At 40.4% G+C, this 15387-nt stretch overlaps 2 protein-coding genes across 2 annotated transcripts in view; one reads left to right on the top strand and one right to left on the bottom strand.

Annotated features, from left to right (window-relative positions):
• Positions 1–11368, bottom strand: part of LOC5510299 (glutamate synthase [NADH]) — a 51878-nt gene extending 40510 nt beyond the window's left edge. The window contains exons 1-13 of the mRNA XM_048721290.1: positions 10913–11368; positions 8789–8919; positions 6937–7018; positions 6770–6823; positions 6370–6450; positions 5868–6008; positions 5214–5275; positions 5041–5115; positions 4296–4403; positions 3475–3571; positions 1847–1958; positions 763–917; positions 30–179 (exon numbers count right to left, since the gene is read on the bottom strand). Of these exons, the coding sequence (XP_048577247.1) occupies positions 30–179; positions 763–917; positions 1847–1958; positions 3475–3571; positions 4296–4403; positions 5041–5115; positions 5214–5275; positions 5868–6008; positions 6370–6450; positions 6770–6823; positions 6937–7018; positions 8789–8919; positions 10913–11029 (1365 nt within the window). The 5' untranslated portion in view covers positions 11030–11368. The remainder of the gene's footprint in view (positions 1–29; positions 180–762; positions 918–1846; positions 1959–3474; positions 3572–4295; positions 4404–5040; positions 5116–5213; positions 5276–5867; positions 6009–6369; positions 6451–6769; positions 6824–6936; positions 7019–8788; positions 8920–10912) is intronic.
• A 482-nt stretch (positions 11369–11850) lies between these two features.
• LOC5510301 (kinetochore protein NDC80 homolog) overlaps positions 11851–15387 on the top strand; it is a 57213-nt gene continuing 53676 nt past the window's right edge. Inside the window, exons 1-5 of the mRNA XM_032379418.2 lie at positions 11851–12094; positions 12496–12569; positions 13590–13624; positions 14192–14278; positions 14699–14793. Of these exons, the coding sequence (XP_032235309.2) occupies positions 11964–12094; positions 12496–12569; positions 13590–13624; positions 14192–14278; positions 14699–14793 (422 nt within the window). The 5' untranslated portion in view covers positions 11851–11963. The remainder of the gene's footprint in view (positions 12095–12495; positions 12570–13589; positions 13625–14191; positions 14279–14698; positions 14794–15387) is intronic.

The raw sequence follows: 15387 nt of genomic DNA, 5'->3' as shown, positions 1-15387 counted from the left end.
CCGACATTTGTAGCTTAAGCTTTATGTACCTTGTGTAGGTCCTCGAGCGTGTACAATCCCTTCCCTAGCCACTCCCCCACGGGATATTGGCATGAAATCTGTCTCTTGAGCTCCTCGTCGTTGATGACAATTCCTTTCTTGGTATCGACGAGAAGTATACGACCGGGGCGCAAACGACCCTAGTATGGGGACAACATATAATTTAGAGGACACTTAAGGAGGGGGGGGACACGTGTCAACGAGAGGCATTCGGCCGGGGCGCAAACAACCATGAGGACAACACAAAATTCAGGGGACAATTAGGAAGGGGGAGGGGGGACATTTGTCGACAAGGAGCATCCGGCAAGGGCGCGAACCACGAGGTCAACAAGTGATTGAGAGGACCATTAAGGAGAGAGAGAACATGTCGATCCACGGGCAATTAGATAGTCCGACTTTTGGTTTCAAGTATATTTCCATTTTCTTTAATCAACAGTTTCGGAGGTGAGCCTTACATCCAGCTCGTTTGTTTGCTCTCTGCGGCTCGCTTTCCTTTAAATTGTTAATGCAACATACATGCTTTTCCAGATTCGGTTGTGACGCTCACTTTTTTTCCCAATTCTCACGCGCAGTTTTCAAAGGGAACCAAGCGCTTGTTTGAAAGCGAGGCAAACATTGACCAATAATTGTGCGGTCAAAGCTCGCCTCGTTGTCAAAAGCGAAGGGAACTGTGCAAAGGACACTGCCATTAGACCATCACCAAATAAGGCATTTTATTGTTACCTTGGAAACGATCTCCTCGTCCCTAAAGTTGTGCACACCGACCTCGCTTGCCATGATCATGTGACCGTCTTCAGTGATGTAATACCGTGAGGGCCTGAGTCCATTGCGGTCCAAGATGGCGCCAACGTAACGACCATCAGAGAATGTGAATAGAGCTGCAACGAGACAAATTTTTAATAAGATTTCCGCTCTTATCACAATTTATAATTGTGTGATTAGAAAAAAAAACTACAGTTTAGCTGTAGAATAACTAGGTCGACTGTGTTGGGATCAGAGAAATAAATTAACTCAAGCTTGAAATGGTACGTTTATCTCGCCTCTGTGAACACAGAGTAGTTTGCTTGCGTTTCGAGCGTTAGCCCTTCGTTGAAGCAAAAAGACTATAAATATGCAAAGTTCAAAATATAAGAGTGTAAAATTTCGTAGCGTGGTTTTTACCAGGATCGTCCCATATACAGGTAGTAGACGTAGTTATTCATTACCAAGCCTCACCCGGATGCATAAGCTACTTTTGGTCTAGTCATATGTTCATTACCTGGTCTGTCGAGGATGCATGGACTACCTATGGTACAACCCATATCTGGTTTGTCTTGGAAGTATTGTATGGCACACCACTTTACCTGTAGTAAGAGTACCTCAACCTCCCAGATGCATGGTGTACCTGTAGTACAGTCCTTACCTGGTGCATCCCAAATGCTTGGTCTACCTGTAGTGCAGTCCTTACCTGGTCCATCCCGAATGCTTGGTCTACCTGTGGTCCAGTCCTTACCTGGTGCATCCCAAATGCTTGGTCTACCTGTGGTCCAGTCCTTACCTGGTGCATCCCAAATGCTTGGTCTACCTGTAGTGCAGTCCTTACCTGGTCCATCCCGAATGCTTGGTCTACCTGTGGTCCAGTCCTTACCTGGTGCATCCCAAATGCTTGGTCTACCTGTAGTGCAGTCCTTACCTGGTCCATCCCGAATGCTTGGTCTACCTGTGGTCCAGTCCTTACCTGGTGCATCCCAAATGCTTGGTCTACCTGTGGTCCAGTCCTTACCTGGTCCATCCCGAATGCTTGGTCTACCTGTGGTCCAGTCCTTACCTGGGCCGTCCCAGGGCTCTAGTGAACAGGAGCTCCAGCGGTAAAAGTTCTTCTTTTCCGTGCTCATAAGATGATCATTCTGCCAGGCCTCGGGTACCATCATCATCACCGCCTGGACATGGCGGGAAAATAAAACATTTAGTGCGCCAGGTGTGTATCCAAGAGAAAGGAGTTGACAATTATCTTGTATTACTCGAAGTGAATGTGACAAAGGGATAATTGTTACCCCCCCCTCTCCCTCCCCAAAGTGACATGACGGAAAAACATGACTTAACGCTTCAAATAAGCTCATTTCAGATCTAATTAGGCGGAAAATTTCCTAGTGAGTAATAGCAAAAACTGTGTGAGTAATAGCAAACAAATTATCAAATGCGACTTTTTTAAATTGATGCGACGTTTTCAAGTGACATTGAAATTTGATCTTTTCGTCCCTGAGCTCATACATTGCGCAGGATGATCAAGGAAAAAATATCTTAAAAAGCAAAAATCTGGGTATGTGCATTTCGACCTCACGTTATTTGTGTTTCAAAACTCAGTCCGGATTACAAGGAATCGATGGCCATTGTAAGAAATTGTGTCTTCTTTCTCTATCTCGGATTGCGAATTTTCCAGGTCTTTCCGTCATGTCCCCCAAAGTAGTATTAGCGACAGTAGCATATTTTTAAAAGAAAAATAGTTAGCCCTCGTATTAGACACAGTAGCGTAGCCAGGGTCTGCCAAGGGGAGTGTGTAGACACTCGCTTAAACGCGACCATAAAGGTAGCGATGGGTACCTCAAAATTTCGAAAGTCTCGAAATAATTTCGCAAAGTCTCAGAATCTCGGTGTTTTTTTACGCAAGTGTCGAAGTCTCCTATTTTTCAAAATTTCAAAGGTCTCGGAGCCTCGTTTTATTTTTTATACTACCGTATCAGAGTCACGGATTTTAAAACGCGATCTGTTTTATGTTGTTACATCATGCTACGGTTACCTTGCTTCTTTTTCGATTCTCGATTTTTTTCAAATTATTTTTTATGACGTCAAGCAAGTTACCCTAAAACAAGCAAAAAAAATAATAAATGCTCGGGTTCTATTGTTAAGAGACCGGAAAAGCTCGGGCTCGGATTCTGAAATTTGACAAAAGTCTCGGGCTCGGATTCTGAAATGCGGGTCTCGGAAACTCTCGGATTTACCCATCGCTACCCCTACCATAGCACCTGATCCTAGCTTACGCTTGTGAGACAGTTAGTGCCCAGACCCCTAGGGGTCCGGAGGGGGTGTGGCCCTGTATCGTGTCCACAGTATTCATGGCCCACTACGGCCTTGCTCGTGAAATTGAAAACGTTCGATAAGCCAAGCCTTTAAGGAATCTTCTTAGATCATCCCAGATGCATGGTTTACCTATGGTGCATCCTGAATGCTTGGTGTACCTGTGGTGTTATGGTTTTGTTATCGCGAAAAACCATAATGCTAAAAAGAGGCCTGCGTGATTGCAGAGATGGGTGGGGGGGGGAGTGAGGGTAAATATTGGCTGGATAGATGCAGCTACGATCGTTCAAGGCTGTTTTTTCGCGATAGAAACCCCGCCAAACGCCTGCATACATGCTATTTAATTGGTGTATATCTGATATCCTTGTTTAACCAAATTACCTCTGGCAAAGATCTTTCCCCTGCCATTACCAGCAGCTCTAGTATATTATCCGCTCGACCTGAATCTGTTTGTCCGTCCTCCACAACAGGGAATAAGCTGAAATGAAATAGGAACCGTAGTTAGATGCATGAGTCAAGACAGTTTTGAGGGAGTTCACTCAGAATAGTAGCGTGACGGACTCTATCGTACACAGATAACAGTGGCGGTAAGGGTTATTTTCGTGATCCGTGAACGGCCTTTTTGATTATTGTGGATCGTAAAAAAGACAACTTGAAAACCGTGATCCGTAGTAACTATCTTCGCCGTTATTCGTGAATGGCGAAATTTGATCAGCGTGAATCGTGATCTATGCTCTTTAAAAATCGTGAATCGTGATTTTCGAGTAAAGATTGATCCTTGTCGTCAGTTTATCAGTTTTTCTCGTGAAACGTGATTTCCGATGTTTGAAACGCCCCTGTCGTGCGCATACAAGTTTTTCCCGCCTGAAAATTAGGCTACAATCGCCGAATACAATGGTTGATAAAATGATATCTAAATCAGGATACTCAATGTGCAATTTTTTTAATGAAAACAAGAACCCCCCCCCCCCCCCCCAATACAATGTCGAGGACTAAAGTTGCAGGTGTCAGACTACAACATTGAAAGGGAAGGGGTTTCTAGGAAAGGGGGGGGGAAGGAGTTATACTAGAAATATGATGTGAACACATGGAAAGCGTTTTCCACTGAAAAAATTATCAACATTTAATTCGCCGATTGTAGGTATGTAGGTAGCTGCACAATCAATTTTTACACACAAAAAAATTGTTGTTGTAGAACTCACCGTGCGGTTTGTTGTCCAAAATACTCGCTGTACATGTCCCCCTCGCGCGCTTGCATGTTGTTGGTGTTACCGCAAATTGTGTTGATCTCGCCATTGTGCGCAAGATATCTGTGACATAAACAGTAAGACATCAGTGTTAAGCTCCGTGTAAGAGTCTCTGACAGGAAATTAATCTTTGTTGGCTATGTTGTATCATCACATGTCTTGTGTTATGAGTTTAGGCTCCTGGTGCATTGCCTTATATGGTTACATACGCACATTGTCTTATTTGGGGCGTGTCTAGAGAAAAACGCAGGATGGGATGCAGAGTAGTGATTCAGTTAAGTCCAAATCAGCATCCCTAGGTCTGGTGATAAGTCACTAGATCCATCTAGAAACTTTTTCTATCCAAATACACACATAAAATTTACAGTCTACTTAAAGCCGCATTGTCACCAGTTTACTTCCGGTCGATTACGTAACAATATCCGATTATTTTTAACGGAAAACGCGAAAAATATTTCAAAATATTGAAAGCAGTGTGTTTATTGGAAGCTTCTTTGAGAATGTGATTGATAATTTAGAGCGGATGGCCTGTTTAAAATCTCGGATTTTAATAGATTCTTTTGTCTTTTGACGGTTGAGGTTTCCTTCGGACCTCCGGAAGTAAACTAGTGACAATGCGGCTTTAACTACCAACAAAGAGGTCAACTGGAGTCAAACTCATCTCATCGCATGAGCATGGTGGGGGTGCTTATGTCGTTACCTGTTCGGATGAGCTCTCTCCCAGCTCGGGAAGGTGTTGGTAGAAAACCGACCGTGGACAATGGCAAAGTGGGTTCTGAGAAAAAACAAAATAAATATGTAAATATCTTGTTGAAATAAGGCTATCGCCAACATCAAAATAAGGCTTTGAAACACTCTCTTAGTAATTATTACCGGTAGTCTTCACGGCTGAGGTCAAGAAAAAAATCTGGTAACTGGTCCGTGGTCAGCATACCCTGTGCACACACACACACAAAAATCAAAGATTAGTACAAGTCATCTAAATAACATTGTGCACCCCCCCTCCCCCCTTGCTATTATGCAGCCCCCAACCCTTGCTATGGAACATGTGCATGCAATAGACATGGGCAAATATGAGGTAGGCTACACCCCCGGGAAAGGTTCTTCCCATGTCAAACCGATAGGGATGCTCGTCGTATTTTTAGGGGGTCAAAATTGGGCCTCCTTTATTTTAAGGGGGTTTCCGAGAAAAAAATAGGCTTTTCTCTTAGAGATAGTATTTTTAAATGCTTCTGAGGTATTTTTTTAGGGTAGCAATTTTTCGGTGCTGGTATTTTTAGGGGTATTTTTCGAATTTAACGACAACATCCCTATCACTTTTACCCTGAAGAACCCCCTCCCCCCGGGCTCCACCCCAGCCATATCACTCCCTCCCTGACACGCCCCGGTGCATAAAAAGGATTTGCTGAGGGGAGTGCACAGTCACGAATCCTTCAATAAAAAATGACGCAGAATTTGGTGGCCAGGGGGAGGGAGGGGGTGGGGGTTGCCATTTATTATCCCAGAAACAAACAGTGTTTAACAAACCTTGTAAACCACAACATCCGGTGACAAGCTGCAAATGTAGAATCGCCTGTTCTTGGTGCGCACAGAGTTGGATGCAATCTTGCGCACCAGGAACACTCTCTTGCGGAAGGTCTCTTCATCCAGTGAACTGGTGACAAATACCTACAAAACAGGAGAATGGATAAAGCAGTGGGTGGTGCCCCTTATTTTCTGATATCTGGCTTATAAATAACAAGACATATAAGGAAATAAATGGAAGAACAATGAACTGCCCCCCCTTTCTTGAAACCCTTGCTTCGCCCCCCCCCCCCATTTTTGGGACTCCTGGGTCTGCCTCAGTAACAAAAGGTTGCAAAGATTGTGATGATCAACATTTTTGCAAAGACCACAAAGGTCAGGATTTGCTAAAGGTAAGGTGGGGTATTTGGGGGCGCAGTCACGGATGGAAAAGTATACAATTTGATGATCCTTCAATTAGAAATGGCTGGTATTGGTAGAGGGGGTGCAATTTTATAGTGATTACCTGCTCCATGTATGGTTGACAGCCTTTGGATGTTTTTCCAAGTGAAGTGTCATCGTAAGGAATCTCCCTCCAGCCGAGTACCTAGAGAAATAATGATCACAAGAGTTTAATAGGATAAAAATTAAAGGATAAAGTCTGGACCACACCCCCTTCCTTCATCTATATCACAACCACCTCCCCTAACCCCAGTACTCTATTTCAATCCACCAACCCTACTTCTGAATGCTCCAGTCACTCCCATATCCCCCCAGTAAATCGACCCTCTCCCCCATCCTTATGGATTCAATACCTCTTCCTCTAGACTACTCAGCCCTCCCTCTTGATTACCTACCCCTCTGAATGAATCTCCCTCACCTCTCACTGGATCTCCCTGCCATCTCACTGGACCCCTCTTACATACCTGGATTTCATATTCTTCAGCAATCTTAGTGAACATATCTTTTCCTTCCTTAGCCTGTAGGATTAAGAAAATATAAAGTCGTCAAAATATCTAATGAGCACACATGTACAGAATATAATCTCAGTCAAAATAATAATTTGAAAAAGTACACATTTATGTATTCTTACTTTGATTGGGTCATTGTCAAGAAAGAAAATTCCGGATGCATAATGACCAGAATCAGGTAATGTAAAACCCAGCTGTTTTTCTCTAAAAAGAAGATAAACAAACAAATTACCTCCAATACAATTTAGCTTTTCTGTGCTTTCCCTAGCAAGATTAGGGAGGGGTCATAGGGGAGGGGTCATAGGGAGCTGTTTATTTTTATATTATAAGCACCTTTTCTGATTGTACAGCTCATGCCCCCACCAGGGGGGGGGGGAGGGTGGATACAGGTTAAACAAGATAGGGGTGAGACACCACTTATCTTTATCTGTTTTCCCAGTAATGCTACCAGATAATGATATAAAGGATAAAGGCCACATTGACTAAGAGATTTAAGGTAATCCCCTTGAATTGCACTGCGCACCCCTTCTGAGCATAGTGGCGCGCGCTGTTTGTTCGAATTTTCCGGTATTAAGTGCGCGTGCCACAGTTGTACAAGAAAACACAGCAAAAGGCGCACGTTTTTTACTTAAAATTGCTTTGACAGAAAAACGAAGTCGGTTACCCCCATTTTTTATTTGCTCAAATAGTTAAATATATACAGAAAAATATATACTGAAAGAAGAAAAAAAGTTGAGTTGTAGAAGTTTTGTTATTTCTCTTAAAAGCTGTAAAAATACTTCAAAATGGCGCTTTTTACCGGCGAAAACAATGTCTTTTTGTGCGATCTCTTAAAATGTGATTTGTTTTGAACATTAGCTACTACGGGTTATTGTTTAGGAGATCGGATTTTGGCAGCTCGACAAACAGAACTTAATTTTCTAAAGACTATAGGCACTCTTTTTGAAAACTAAGAGTTGGGATTTTTCCTTGCGTGATCAGTAAAAACGCTCAACTCTACGCCCCTCTGTTGTGAAAACGGGGCCAGTACCCCTATTTTACTATCTATTATTACATTTTTTGAAAGCCCTTAGCTTCAATATTGTTTATGCCAAGTTTTAAAAAATTCTGGGTTGTAGAACAATTTCAAGGGAATTACCTCAAATATTTGGTGTGTTTGCTTTGACAAGTAATAAAAAGAAACATCATTTGTTTACCGAATATATCTGTAATAAAGCCAATTATATGAAGTTGTTGGTCATAGACTGATCTGATTCCATTTTAGCCGTGATTTATAACAGCTTTGGTGATTTTCCACCCTCATCTCGGTTCACCTTTACTCCACTCGTAATAAAATACAATAGGGTAGGAAGCTCCATGCCCTGGCAAACACAACTTCGACTCTTCGAGGCAACTTTTTCAAAAGAAAACAGACAGCTTTTCCCTTCAAAATCCTATATGCCATAGAAGAACAGTTTCTAAACACATTTTTGCTGCAAAGTTAAAATTTATTGTTCTTCCAGGGCGCTGACAAACAGTCGGTCCCCTGAGCGCAGTTGGGGCCTGGACACAATGGAAAATACAATGCAATGCCATGGCAACCGCTGAGACCATTTTGTATTCTGTATTGTGTCAAGGCCCCGACCACGGAGGTGAACCAAGAGGAGGGAGGAAAATCGCCTAAACTGTTATCACAGCCAAAAACAGACTGGGTCAATCTACAACAACAACTACAATAAATTGGCTTTATAACAGGTATATTCAGTACACAAATTAAAGAAAATATTTGATACACGAACATTTCGTCTGGTTTGCCCGTGGGATTTGGCTACAAAATAGTTTGACTTATCTACAAATAGCATGTCTATTGCAAACCGACTGTTGTTGTGGGGGTGTGCAAACGCACCCCCTGCAACCCCCTGGGTACGGGACTGTCTAGGTCAAGTGAGGAGGTTCCCCCATATCATTGGGAATGTAAAAGGAAAATGTACTCACCGTATAATGTTCAGATACATGTCATGGGGGTGACCGGTCATTATGCCAGCCCCATCTCCCGTGTTTTCCTCACATCCACATGCCCCTCTGTGCTTCATGCGCATCAGGATGGTTATAGAATCTGTAACAACCTAAAAATGACCAAGAAAAAAAGTATAGGGGAAACTTGAATCTGCCTGTTGGCCCCATATAACCAATCAAATCCTTGATTTGGCTTTGATGAGGATGTTCTTTTTTGGCTTATGAAGTATATCTGCTAGATTATTTTACAAAGACATGAAAATTTTGGAGAAAACAAAAGGCACTTCAGTAGACTTTAAACTTTGTATTGTGTACTTTTATTCTAACTTTAGGAGACTGTTATTTGGTTATGCTGAAATACTCTTTTTATAATAGTTGTGTCAAGCAGAAATTTGTTCCAGCGGAAATAATAATGAATGCTTCTAAATGTTTTGTTTGAAGGTGCAAAAGAGTAAAGTACTTCTCAAATAAAAAAGAAAAAGAAAAAAAAACTAAGCACAAAAATAACTGGATAAAGGCCTCATGGAGATCATCTAACATAGCATGTGTAGCCACAGGCTTCCCACCCACGTCAGTGAAGGATTTCTAACAACATAAGAATTCAAATAATTATCTACAATAAGTTATATCTTCATTAGTTGGGATGCAAATGTATCCATCTGTGGTAATTTTTTTCCCTAGAAGCTCAATTTTACAAGTTAAGAGGGATATATTTTTTGTCTCTTATTACATGTCGATATTAAGTATGTTAATGACACAAGGCTGAAAACTTAATTCCATCTACCTCAGCTTCAGCGCGATTTTCTGATGGAAAACACTGACACGGTATAGGATGGGAAAGGGATGACACTATCCCCGAATCGAGTTTTTAAGCAATCTGCCTAAAACCCTGTGAGAAATAATTTTTTGAACGTCAATTTTAGCTTTCCATGGATGATACCTGCAATACAATAGCTTTTTTGCTAAGGAAAGCTAGCAGAGACAGCGTAGCCCCACACCACCCTAGACCAGACTTGTCTTTCTCACAGTTTCCTCACTAACTTCTTAATTGTGAGTTGTTGTGTGAAACATAACTTGTACAGCTATGGGGAGTACATGTGGACTGTCGACGTTTGCGACCTGGACAAAAGAGGTCTAGGGTGGTGTGGGGCTACACTGTCTATGCAAATTACCTTCCAAGGATGCCATTTGACCAGTTGCTATGTCCCGATCATCGACGGAAACCTAAAATTGGTGTTCAAAAAAAATTTTTTTGCAGGTTTGTAAGGGGATTGCTTAAAACCCGTTTCAGGGATAGATTCATCCCTTTCCCATATTGTACAAGTGTCAGTGTTTGGGTACTGCTTCAAATACGCAGAAAATCGCGCTGAAGCTGAGGTAGTCAGAATAAAGTTGCCAGTCTGTGTCATTAAAACATACTTAGTATCGACACAAAATAAGTCTTATCGCTCTAAATTCATAAAATTGAGCTTCTAGTTAATAAAAACAAGAACAGATGGCTACATTTACATCCCAAATAAGTTTATTTCATGAATAAGAGAAAGAAGATATAACTCAGATAATTATTTGCGTGAATTCGTATGGCGAAATCCTCCACTGACGCTGCTGGGAAGCCTGTGGTGTAGCTGTCAGTCACAAATACTGTAATGGCTTCATAATTATTTCAAACAAACTTGAATAATGTGGGCAATGATCTAAGTTGTTACCAGCAAGAAAATGCATTCCCAATAATATACCAAACAAAAATGAAGCAAGAAGGAATTTACTTTAACTGGAACGGAACCAAGACACCCTGCTATTGTTCTACTGTTTCAGAAAGATTCCCGTGGAGTTATCACGCACAAAAACATCAAGGCAAATTCTTCTTCACGATGAATACAAATGGTCAACAACACAATTTGCATACAATATTTATCGAAAAAGGTACAGAACAGCTATTGCAGTCAAAAATAAAATCATAAACATTAAAAGCAAGGGCGGTAAAGATAGTTTCGTGATGGAATGACTAAAACATCACGAACAAAACAACATGGGTTGTAGGAGAAAATGATTTTGCAAATAACGTGAGCTGACACTTGTCAAGCCCCTTGCTGTATTTCAAACCTTGTGAGACTTTTCTCCATTGATTTTCACGATAAACCCAACACCACAAGCATCTTTTTCGTACTCCGGTGAGTACAGGCCTTGTTTTGGAGGATAGTCATACGCCGACGACTTCATCGCGAATTCACACGCCTTTCTCTTCGGGTTGATCAAGCCAACTGACGGAAATTCTAATGTAATGTGATACCTAAGGTATCGTTACTTCCCATTCGAAGCTCTGTTTTGATGATTTTTTTTCTCTTTTCTTATTCTAGCGCCTAGAATGTAAACTCCATGTGCTCGTGTTGATATGTTGTGGGGCGCAAAGTCCATGACCTCTACACGTGATCGATATGTTCTCAAGCCAATCACCGTTCGCCGATGTCTAAAAAGGGTTTTCCCTGTCATGCTGTATTTTTTTCTTCGACAGTAGTAGTTCGGACTCCTTCCTTGATTTAAAATTTACGGTCTTGTCACTCTGTCTTCTCTTTCTGTCGGGGAATAACATTATCAATCAGTCAAAATCCCTGTAAACAAAAAATAATTAAAATTTTTTTTATAACTTCGTCGAATTTCAAAATAATAATAATAATTTGAACAGCACAGTGTATATTTTAATATAATATGTGTTTAATACAAACTCCTCTTGAAGCTCAAAGCTAAATTACAGGATTATGTCAGTAACAAATTACCAAGATACAAATTCCAAATAGCTTTTGATATCACAAGTAACTTTATATAGACACCAAAATTAATGCGAATGTTCGCTAGATCTTGTACAAACATGATTGACCATTAGGGTATGAGGGAATAAAGGACATCATCATATACGTAAAGTATAATCAAAATCGTATGCGCAAAAAAAGAAAAAAACAGCATTGTTATTAATTACTTCGGGAGTGAAACAATTTCTGCCCCCCCACACTCCCCTGGGCCTGGGCCTGAGGGCCTGGACCGAGCGCGTTCAAATAAAGCGCGGGATTCGAGCAACGACTCCATTTCTTGTTGTTCTTGTCGAAAATCGCTTCTTTCCATCAAAATACATATAGCACAAGTCACCAATACAGTCAAAATGAGGCGGCAAACGCTTGGGATGCTAAATATTGGCAATCAGCCTCGGCAACCCCAAGAAAAAAAGAAATCGTTGGGCTCAAGAAGACAGTCTACCGGTGGAAGGCTATCGTTGAGTGGTCGTCCGTCGGGGTAAGGTTTAGAAATGCTTTTAGTAGATTAACATTATTACAATATACCAACTATAAAATATTAGATAACTAATTCGTTTACGATCGAATAAATGTTTTTCTATTCAACTTTTGATTTTTCTTTAAAAATCGTCAGTTGGCTCTGTTTGGGCCGTTGTAAGTTTGTGTTGTTTGATGAAGAAACAAGTTTGAAATCTCTATTGATTGTTAGTTGGGTTAAAAATACTTTTTAATATGATCGTCTAACTTTCGTTTCCCCTCTTTAGCTGTGACTAGGGAGGTTACTTACAGACAGGAAAATCTTGAAAAGAACACACACACTTTGCTATTACACCATAAGCTTGAACCAGAAATCATTTTGTGTTACCATTAAGCTTACCTTGATTTGATATAATTGTTTAGCATTAGAAGATCCAGTCAATATGGTGCTGGAAGCTCACAGGTGGTAAAAGATCCCCGGCCTTTGTCTGACAAAGGTAAGGATAGCATACATATGTATATATAAGTTAATTATATTTGAAAATGTGAGCTTCTATCATCAACTTTCAAAGACCTTTCATTGCTGTAAAGGCCTGGCTAAACATTCAAACATGTTTGTCAAACATTGCGTCTGACGCAAATGTTTGTAAGGTAAAGCCACCCACAAAACATGGCACTAAATTGGCCTCCACACCATGTCCAGATGTTTGAATGAGATCAAAACATTTTTATCAAACTTTTGTGTTGAAGGTACATGTTTTATCGTTTAGCCACTCATCACACAAAACATTGTGCACGCTTTGTGCTTTTATCCAATAACAGCTCGAAATTCCCATGGCGCCACTTTGATTCCTCATGTAATCATAACATAAAAAGTGTGTGCGCTCATGTTTTATGAAAATGTTTTTTGTGCATGAGAGTTCGATTTCAATGTTTGAAAAACATGTTAGAATGTTTAACCAGGCCTTAAGAGCTATTGGGAGAAAGACTCTGATTGACTCATAAACTCTCATCTGTTTGATAGAGGCTGTTTGATATAAACATACAGTCATAAACTCTCATCTGTTTGATAGAGGCTGTTTGATATAAACAAAAGCATAAACTGTTCAGTCAGTTGTTTATTTTAGGGATCCTGCAGTTCTCAATATTTTGTGAACTCTCACCAAAGACTTAGCTGAAGCCTTCATCATTCAAGATCCTTTAAGCATTATCATCGGCCAACTCTTAATTTTTTTATCAATCACAGCACCTGTCAAGGCGTTGACCAATGAAAATACACCAAATGTTCTTAAATTCATTTTCCAGAATCCCATTGAACAGTTTAATATTATTGAGCGGTGCTTACAGAATACTGAAAATTGCTATAACTCTCATTTTAGGACCTAGATATTGATAGTAATAGTAATTCCTTTGTATGTGTGTAAATAACTGATGAATCTTCCTTGTTTTAAAGTAAGGCATGTATGTATATACTGTAGCTATCTATCTTTCATTGATATTCCTTACTTGGATTGTAGGATATCAACAAAAGATGATTAGAACTCTAACAGAGGTGAGCTTTGATGGTGGCAATTGCACATAACAAATAGATACAGTATTAAATCATATAGTGTAGTATCCCATGTGAGCGTGATTTTGAAAAGGCAAAAAAAGGATGGTTCTAAACCACAGTTGAACAAAATCTTTAAGTGTATGGTTACCTTACATACATAACTACAGTACATATGCATGATTGTATAGTTTGATGGTGGCTTGCACATAACAAAGATGATATATGAAATCAAAGTGTAGTATCCAATGTGTGTAAGATTTTAAAAGGGCCAAAAAAGTAGGGTTGTTCCAATACCACAGTTGATTGCAAGAATCTTCAAAATAACCATCCATGATTAAAGTCGATGATTTTATTAAAAATAATTGGAAGAAGCTCAATATCTTCAGGGGTTTTATTAAGCCCCAATGGCTGGCTTCAACCCCCTACTTGTCAATCTCCACCACCTACTCAAAAACTGAAACCCCTGAACTTAAAGCTGCTAGATGGAAATAAATTATTTGTCCCCCGGTATTGTGCAAGAGCATAGAGTAGATTAAGCCTTCTAAAACCTAGGTTTTTATTTTGCAGTTCCTGACAGAGTTTAATTACCCCCACCCAATCTCCAATAGAATCCTGAGTGCTCCACCAATGAAGGAGTTTAAACGAATTTTTTTGGTAAGAGTGACTTTTGGTAACTGTCTTTTTTATGTGTTGATGCAAAAAGTCACAAAAGTATGGTGTAACAACTAATGTACAATGATTGGTTATGGTTATTTCTCAAGATATTTTGGAGCACATGGTTTATGCAGGATTTGTTTGACAGCTACATGTAGTGTAGGAGCTGTCTTGGAATCAAATATCTCTTCAGCCCTAAACATGCACCCAAATGCATTTAAAAGGCAGTGAGTTATTTCAAAGAGATGTAATTGGGTGAAACTGTGACTCTAGGGGTGGGGGTAGGGATTTGTTTTGGGTGTAGGGTGGGGCTGGTGAGCACTGGGTATTGGCGGGGATGAAATCTTTCCCTTCCACAGGTAGTACAGTACAGTATAAAAAGATTCATGTTGCCTTGCTGGGAAAATCTCTTCTGTTTAGTTTATCTACAAGTATGTCAATGACAGCTCAAAGGTTCAAACTGCAATCGAGAAAAAGCCTGAAGAAGAAATTCCAAAGATCTTGAAAATGCTTGGGTAGGTGTACAGTATTATTGAAGTGTCAATTTCCAAGGGCTCCTTCACCCAATCTTTCGCAAGCTTCATCTTTTTTACATTGTTCATTAGTGTGATTTCAGTTACCAGGGGCGGTAAGGGTTATTTTCTTGATCCGTGAATAGCCTTTTTTTTTATCATGAATCGTGAAAAGGACAAATTGAAAACCATGATCCGTGATTGTTACAGTACCTTTGTTGTGATTCGTGAATGGCAAAATTTGATCAGCATGAATCGTGTGATCTATGCTCTTTAAAAATGGTGAATCTTGATTTCCAAGTAAAGATTGGTCCTTGTCTGCAGTTTATCTTGAAACATTATTTCCAATTTTTAAAACTAGTGAAAGGGACCCCCTATTTCCGCCCCTGAGTTAGTGTAATGTGTAAGCACTGTGACTTAAGACTCCCACTGATTTTACCACAGACCAGCCCTCCCATCTATTCTTTTATATCCCCCAAAGCAAGTTAGTGGAGTGTTACTGACATCCTGTCGCAAAATGTAAAAGCCAGGTTTTACACCACAAAAATACCAAGTTGGGCAGACCGCTGAACCCTGGTCCTTTTCCATGGGAAGCCT

Source organism: Nematostella vectensis, chromosome 14 (genome assembly GCF_932526225.1).
Source record: "Nematostella vectensis chromosome 14, jaNemVect1.1, whole genome shotgun sequence".
Taxonomy (NCBI): Eukaryota; Metazoa; Cnidaria; class Anthozoa; order Actiniaria; family Edwardsiidae; genus Nematostella; species Nematostella vectensis.
This window is presented reverse-complemented; position numbering and strand designations above follow the sequence as displayed.